The sequence below is a fragment of the Alligator sinensis genome, unplaced genomic scaffold (genome assembly GCF_000455745.1).
Source record: "Alligator sinensis unplaced genomic scaffold, ASM45574v1 scaffold954_1, whole genome shotgun sequence".
Classification (NCBI taxonomy): Eukaryota; Metazoa; Chordata; order Crocodylia; family Alligatoridae; genus Alligator; species Alligator sinensis.
In genome coordinates, this window is record NW_005842228.1 from 925,259 (window position 1) to 933,334 (window position 8,076).

The 8,076-nt window shown below is 42.7% G+C and overlaps 1 protein-coding gene across 2 annotated transcripts in view; it reads left to right on the top strand.

Moving 5' to 3' along the window:
* Positions 1 to 3,255, top strand: part of IREB2 (iron responsive element binding protein 2) — a 33,589-nt gene extending 30,334 nt beyond the window's left edge. For both annotated transcript variants that reach the window (XM_025208404.1, XM_025208405.1), the window contains exons 20-22: positions 1 to 93; positions 2,104 to 2,289; positions 2,837 to 3,255. The exon at positions 1 to 93 is cut by the window's left edge and continues 99 nt beyond it. In XM_025208404.1, the coding sequence (XP_025064189.1) occupies positions 1 to 93; positions 2,104 to 2,289; positions 2,837 to 2,947 (390 nt within the window). In that variant the 3' untranslated portion in view covers positions 2,948 to 3,255. The remainder of the gene's footprint in view (positions 94 to 2,103; positions 2,290 to 2,836) is intronic.
* Positions 3,256 to 8,076: the final 4,821 nt, after the last annotated feature.

The window sequence follows — 8,076 nt, forward strand, 5'->3', positions numbered from 1 at the left end:
CGTGTCGGTATTGGTCCTGTGATTATTTTGGCAGGGAAGAAGTATGGTTTGGGTAGCTCAAGAGATTGGGTTGCAAAAGGGCCTTTTTTACTGGTACTGTTCTGCTAATGTTATTTTCAAATGTCCTTTAGTTTAGGACACCAGCTCACTTAAAGTCAGTCTGTTAAATTTTAAATATTGGCAATTTATATTGTACTTTTAAGATCTGTAATGTGTAGTTCATCCCCACTAGAATTTGCATAGATGAAATCAGTTGGTTATTAGGATTGATATTTGAAATTTAAATATCTATAACTTACCAGGATTGACCCAGAAATGAAGAATCCCTTATCCTGAATTCAATGGGGATACATCCCCAGTGTTTGTCTAGCTCTAGTCCATGTGTGCTGTACCTGCTCTCAGTGGGGACTCTGAGCACACTACTTAGAAGCTCTGAGCCAGCCAGTTATTGTTGTGCGTTCTTTATATCTTAAGCAGCTCCAGCATAACGTGTTGGGGTTTCATAGTAGCTAGGGTCAGGAGGGACCTGAACAGATCATCTAGCCTGACCCCCTGCCACCGGCAGGAATGAATGCTGGGTTCACAAGACCCCAGACAGGTGATCATCCAACCTCCTCTTGAATTTGCCCAAGATAGGGGCGAGGACCACTTCCCTGGGAAGCTGGTTCCCAATTTTGGCCACCCTAATGGTAAAATATTGCCTTCTGATCTCTAACCTAAACCTATTCTCCACCAGCTTATTACCATTGTTCCTTGTCACTCCAGGTGGTGCTGGGGAGAAAAGGGCTCTACCTATTTGCTGTTGATCTCCCCTGATGAGTTTGTAGGCAGCCACCAGGTCCCCCCTCAGCCTCCTCTTGCTGAGGCTGAACAGGTTCAGGTCCTTCAGTCTCTCCTCGTAGGGCCTGTCCTGCTGCCTCTCACCAAGCGGGTGGCCCTCCTCTGAACCCTCTCCAGGCTGGCCACATCCCTTTTGAAGTGTGGCGCCCAGTACTGGACGCAGTACTCCAACTGCGGCCTGACCAAAGTCGCATAGAGGGGAAGTATTACCTCTCTGGACCAGTTTGAGATGCACCTTTGGATGTGTGGCAAGGTATGGCTGGCCTTGATTGGCTGCGGTCTGGCATTGGCGGCTCATGTTCATCTTGGAGTCAATAATGACTCCAAGGTCCCTTTCCGCCTCTGTGCTTTCAAGAGGGGAACTCCCCAGCCTGTATGTATGCTGTGGATTCCTTCTCCCAAGGTGCAGCCCCCTGCATTTGTCTACGTTGAGCCCCATCCTATTCTCATCTGCCCACTTTTGTAGTCTGTCTAAATCTAGTTGCAGCCTCTCTCTCCCTTCAAGTGTGTCCACCTCACCCCACATCTTAGTGTCATCGGTGAACTTGGACAGAGTGCTTTCCACCCCCTTGTCCAAGTCAATGATGAAGATGTTAAACAGTACGGGCCCGAGGATTGAGCCCTGGGGTACCCCACTGCTCACATCTCGCCAGGTTGAGTACAACCCGTCCACCACTACTCTCTGGGTGCACCCCATCAGCCAATTTTTTACCCATTTAACTGTGGAGGCATCAATGCCACAGTCGCTTAATTTATTGATGAGGATGGGGTGAGAGACCATGTCAAAGGCCTTCTTAAAGTCTAGAAAGACTACGTCCACGGTGACACCGTCATCCAAGGATTTAGTTACTTGGTCATAAAAGGCAATCAGGTTGGTCAGGCAGGACCTGCCTTTGATGATGGTTCTCTATGTGCTAATTACACTTGTTTCTTAAATTTAGATTAAAGTGATGTTCTGAACAGGAAGTGTGCAAATATATCCTTGCTACTACTGTACAGTTTGTTTCTTGGGTCTATTCATTCATTTGTTTGTAGAACCAACTTATTCTTGGTACTGCAGCACGTTTGTTCCCCCTGTAGGACCAAACAAGTCAGGTCCCTTCTTTTCCAGTGAATCTGACTTCCACTGGCTTTAGAGAGAGGCATCACTGATCAGAACAATATTTGGTGCTTATTGTAATAATAGCATGCATTACCCTTCACTTTATTCAGACCATGTTAATGAAATTAGAAACAAATGTGAGCTTTCTTAACATGTTACAGGGTGTTAAAGCTGTGATAGCAGAAAGCTATGAGAAGATGCATAAAGGTCACTTGATTGGAATTGGCATAGCTCCGCTTCAGTTCCTTTCTGGGGAAAATGCCAGTGTTTTGGGCCTTACTGGCAAAGAACAGTTTTCTATATCATTTCCTCAAGAGCTGTTTCCAGGAATGACCTTGGATGTTAAGGTATCTCTAAAACCGATTTAAACTTCTCTCTTTCAGGTGCATACAGTTAGAAGTGCAATGTAAAATGTTGATGTGCTTTAAAAAGTATTGCATACCTTTTGCTTTCTGCTTAAGGTCACCAGAATATATCCCTGCTTTTTACTTGTCCCTCTGTTTGGGTTGTTCCAAATTCTTCCCTGAACAAAGAAACTTCTAGTGAGGAGCTGAATGACAGTCCTCTCATACAAATGTGTGACAACAAGGAAGAGGCAGGTGGAGGCAATAGTCTCTGGCAATGCTTATTACCTACACATCAGGCTCAGTAGTGATGCTTTGCATTAATTACTCCCCCTTTCAATGCAGCACCCTAATGCAACAACCTTAATTCAGCCTCAGCAATATGAATATTAGAATGGTTGGTGTATTTGGTGTTGGATCTCCATTTGTCAGCTGTGTGGTTTGTGGTTAAAGTTTCTTTGGAGTAACTTTAAAAAAAATTGAAACTAACAGGTTGGCTTTTACTAAACTAACAGATTGGCTTTTAAAATTTTTTTTTTTTTTTTTTAAGACAAACACTGGAAAAGCATTCAGCGTGATTGCCTTGTTTGAGAATGATGTGGAAATAACATTATACAAACATGGTGGAATTCTAAACTACGTGGCTCGAAGATTCTTGTAGTAGCTACTGACTATATGGATACCTTGCATAACTGGTTATTCTGAAAATGCCTTGTGTGACCCCAGGAATCCATACCATGGAACTGCAAACAGTCCTAGTGTGCTCAAAGTTACTTCGTCCATGGATGTTAAAAGATTGTGAATCATTGTAACTGCAACCAGATCCTTCCTGATTTTAAATAATATACGAATGGTGCTATTAAACATTGCTAAAATCGACATACATGTGTTGTGGCAGAGAGCTGTAAGTATGGGGCGAGGGAATGTTTTATCAGACCATTTTGTAAATAAACTATGTGAAATCTGAAACTGAATTGTGCTGAACATTATTATGCAAGAAGACTTTCTGCAGGTGTTTTCCTTTTAGTTCTGCACCTGTAAATCTGTATACTGCTGTCTGTTGGTTTAAAATGGTAAGGAATGATAGAGACAAAACTGGGTTTTTTGTATTGTGGAAGCTAAAAATCCAGCTCTGAAACAGATTTTCAGGTTTGAATATTGTTATTTAAATTGTGGGTTGACTTAAAGGGTCTGTGCGAGTCCCACAGAGTCCTGTTGCCTACACCATGACTTCCTTTGCCGTCATTCTGGAGATGGCAGGCACTAGCTATGTGCAGATATAACATTGCTTCGAGTAACATGTAATATTGTATCCTGGAGATGAGAAATCTCCAGGGGCCACATATCTGTATTGGAAAATTGGAATAGCTGCAATAAATTCTTTAATGCAAACTAGATGCAGCTCTCCAGCTTTTTTGGCAAGTTACTATATCACTCAGCTGGGCAATCTGGCCACCTCTGAAGCAGTTTAGTGGTTCTCTTTCTATGATACTGGCTATTAATGTGTTTGTTGTTTGCAGTGTCATTAACCAAAATACTCCCCCACAAAATTAACTGAAGAGCTGAGTTGTGAGAACCTCTTAAAATTTACTGGCCTTCTAGGTTTTCTTCTTTTTGCTTAAAGTATGGCCTACAATTGCTATATGCTTTCATCTTAAATTACATTGTAAAACATTACCTGGCTGAAGGAGCCATATTGCCTTTTGATGTGTCCTTAACATTTTTTTTCCTTCTAAACAAATACCAGAACTGTGCTTAACGTTTCAGACTTGAACCAAAACCGGCTGTTACAACATTGCCATTTGAACTGCTGTAGTCTTGGTCATATCAGCACTTTCATGATAACCCTATTTTCCATTATTTTACAACTGGAGATATATGGTCTCAACACAGGAACATATTCTGTATTTACACTTGACGAAAATATAAAAAGACAGCTTTTTAATTTACCCAAGTTATTACAAAATCTTTAGTAGTTTCAGATATCTTTGTCCTTGTAACTTAAAACTTCAAGTCTAAAATTTGTTTTGTAACTACCTGGTTATGAGTTTTCATTCCATTTGGGAGAGAATTAAGGTGGCAATTTAAATATTAGCTAGTCCACTCATGTGCCCTGTAAATTATTTCTTTGTTTGTACTTCCCAGGATTTCTATTATTTTATTAACTGTGTCCTTGATCTCAAACTCCTTAGGGGCGGGCAATTATTTTGGGCAGAGGGTCGCTTACTGAGTTTTGGCAAACCATCGAGGGCCACATGACAGGCAGCTCAGAGCAGATTAACGTTAATTTTCTAAAATTTTTAGGGGCTCTGCGGGCCAGATAGAATGGCCTGTCAGGCCGCATCCGGCCCCCGGGCCGCATTTTGCCCACCCGTGCTTTATGAGAACTGCAGCTTCATTGCACAGATGAGAGGTTGCATTTTTAAAACAAACTATGAACTCATACTCAGGCAACAAACTCTTGCTATTATTTTGAATAAAAAGGCATAAAATAACCTTCAGAGTTTTGAAATGGAAATTTTAATGCAAAAAATCTTTTAAAATTTTATACTTTTAACAGAGTCCTGAAAAATGGCGCAAACGTTATAGAATTTTAGCGATTAATTTTCATCACATTGGGAGTTCAGAACATAGCTTTCAAGTAGGAATTTGAACGCCTTGATTGCTTCATTCTGTACCAGTGTTTTATTGGCATTTAAGTGCTTTTTTGCATCATCATGCATCGTAAAAAAGAAAAGCCTTTCTATAAAACTCAACATCCTGTGTAATCTGTGCACTTCACCCACTGTGCTTGCTTTCTTTATTAGCAGAGGTAAAAGCTGTTCAAGTGGTAGTCCAACAACTGCTTCTGGATAGTGTTTGAAAAGCATTGATTTAATATAAAATCTCCTCAGTGGTATAGCTGCTGAGTTTAAAGTACTCAAAGATGTTTTCTGTCCTGGCTGTCTTTTTGAGAAACAAATCTTGTCTATTGTATAAAAACAGGCCTTTCTTAATCTCACTCTTTCTAGCTGAGCAGCGTGTTCTCTATTAGAGAGAGAGAGAGAGAGAGAGAGATTATTGGGAAGCAAATGGGATTTTTTCCTGCTACTCGGTCATGCTGCCTCATGCAGACTTACCTGCGTAAATGGAAATCCTGATACTTGGCACCAAAGAACTTAGTTTGAGTGGAGCACATCCTCCCACCCTCTCTTGCAGTAAAACACTTGTTGCTTCAGAAGTAATCAGAGAAGTGGTCCAAGCCACATCCAAAGTAAATCAGTATTGTGAGATTGTGTACAACTTGAAGGGACAACACTTACCTACCCACAGGTGTGTTTTATTTCAATATTAAAACCGCTCAGCTCTGATATGGGGCATGCTGATTTCACTCTTGTAGTTATTACTTTTAATTCTGCTGTTCTTATGCCTTAAAATCAGTGAAAGAAAACTTGAACACAGCTTCATTTCTTTGGAATTTAGAAACCTGCCATTGCTGTTATCTTACGTCTGATCCAAAGCCTACAGAAGTTGATGGGGATCTTTTCATTGACCTTAGTTGGCTTTGAATTTGGCTGTCCATGTTCATGACTCTGAAGCATGGTGATACTGAGAGAAACAACACAATGTACCCAAGTGTTTTGCTTTCGCAGGTTAGGAATTTGCTATAAAAAGAACCAGTTTGACTATTTCTGAGTGTTCCCCTCCACCCCAAATACATAGGCATCATACAACCCCTCTCTCTCAGTAAGACAGCAACACAGGAGACGCATTTAACTTTGATCACACTACTGGGCTCTCACTAGTTTGAAATGGGAAAGGCCTATGCAGTGACATCTGTCTTGCAGAAATGGCAAGATACAGGCCATTTGGAGGATTGGGGACTAAATCTCTGATGTATTTTAAAGCATAGGAGGGCAATTAAAGTGACTTGCTGTGGTAGGTGTATTTAACTTGAAATTCTCTTTGATTTGATTTGGAAAAGAATCTTATTCAAATTTTTCTAAATGTTTTTGCCCAGAACTTTGGGATAGTGTTGATTGTTTATACATTTTACACATAAGTATAAGGACATATACAACAACATGTATATTAATCCTATTTAAGCAACTACAAATCAGTGTCTGCTGTTTAAAGCCAACAAAACAGTATGTTTTAAATTCAGTATGTTACGTATTGTATAGAGATATTAAGAGGCAGTTCAGTTGTTGGCAAATGAGCATAAAATGTTACTGATGCTGTAAATTATTTTTAATAAAGAAAACTGTATCATATTTCATGTATGCATCATTTTTCCCCTGAAGAAATTGCAATAATGCATTTAAAATGCCTTTTTCTCTTGAGAGGTTGATCCCAAACCCATCTGCTTTAGCTTTCTCTGACTCAACATGCCACATTCTGTAGATCAGAGATTGTCAACCAGGGGTATGTGGGCTGGTTTTAGGGGGAACATGCAGGGATGGAGCACCGCTGCCTCCCAGGGGCAGGGCGAGGTGAGGGCAGCGGCACCCCTCTGCACGGTGGGAAAGTTTGCATGCAGGATCTGCTGCTGCCACACTCCAGCCTGGTGACTCCCCCTCCCCTGCACCGCTCGGCGTCTGGCTGCCTCTATTGATACGCCTCTCTTCAAAAGAAAAATAGAGGACATAAAGACGTCCAGTTTTGTATCAACAGAGGACAACTAGACTGTCCTCTATGATGGCCACCCTCATGGGTGACTGGCCAGTCTCACTGATCGGGGGTCTCCCACGGTTGATCATGCCAGCCAGGAAACGATCACGGCCCTCTCACTCCCCGGCCAGAGTTCACGGGGGGGGGGCATTGGTGCTCCTGCCTGCCCCCGTTGCCCGTTGCCTAACCAAGGAACATGGCCTGTTGGGGGTGCACCAGTGCTCTCGAGATGCACATGCAACCCCTATGCATCCACTGCCCACCCTACATAGAGCACTTCAGCCTTTTCCTAATCGTCTGTCACTAGGTTGCCTCCCCCATTCAGTAAGGGACCCACACTTTCCCTGACCTTGTTGCAAACATACTTGTAGAAATGCTTCTTTTGTTACCCTTCACATCCCTTGCTAGCTGCAGATCCAATTGCGTTTTGGCTTTCCTGGCTTCATCTCTAAATACCTGAGCAATATTCTTATACTCCTCCCTAGTTTGTTCAAGCTTCCACTTCTTGTAAGCTTCCTTCTTGTGTTTAAGCTCACCAAAGAGTCCTCTGCTAAGCCAGACTGGTTGCTTGCCACATTTGCTATTCTTCTTGCACATTGGGATGGTTTGTTCCTGCACCCTCAGTAAGGTTTCTTTAAAATGTAAAATATTATATAGAAGGGGAGAACATGTATGTGGTTGATTTCCTGTGATCCTGATTCCACTTTTTGTGGGAGCCCCAGGTAAAACATCACATGAAAAATGTCTCCTTCCAGCATATCAGCTGTGTGTATCTTCTTACCCTAGCCATGCGGTACTCAACCTTCTGGTCCCATAAACCAGGTGAGTGGTACAGGGTCAGTCTGCAGTCTGCACACAGGGTTGATCTGTTGTGATCCAGCGCTATGTGCCAGATCCAGCTGCAGAGCAACACCACATCAAGTGGCGATGCGTAGGTGGTGCATGGAGGTGCATATGCACCCCCTGAGAGCGCTGGTGTGACCCCTGACAGGCCATGTTCCCTGCTTAGGCGACGGGCGGGGGCAGGCAGGAGCTCCAGTGCCCCCCCTGTGAGCACTGGCCAGGAAGTGGGAGCACCTGGGTGAAGCGCTGTGGCCACTTCCACTTCCTGGCCAGTGAGATTGGCTGTGGGGGGACCCC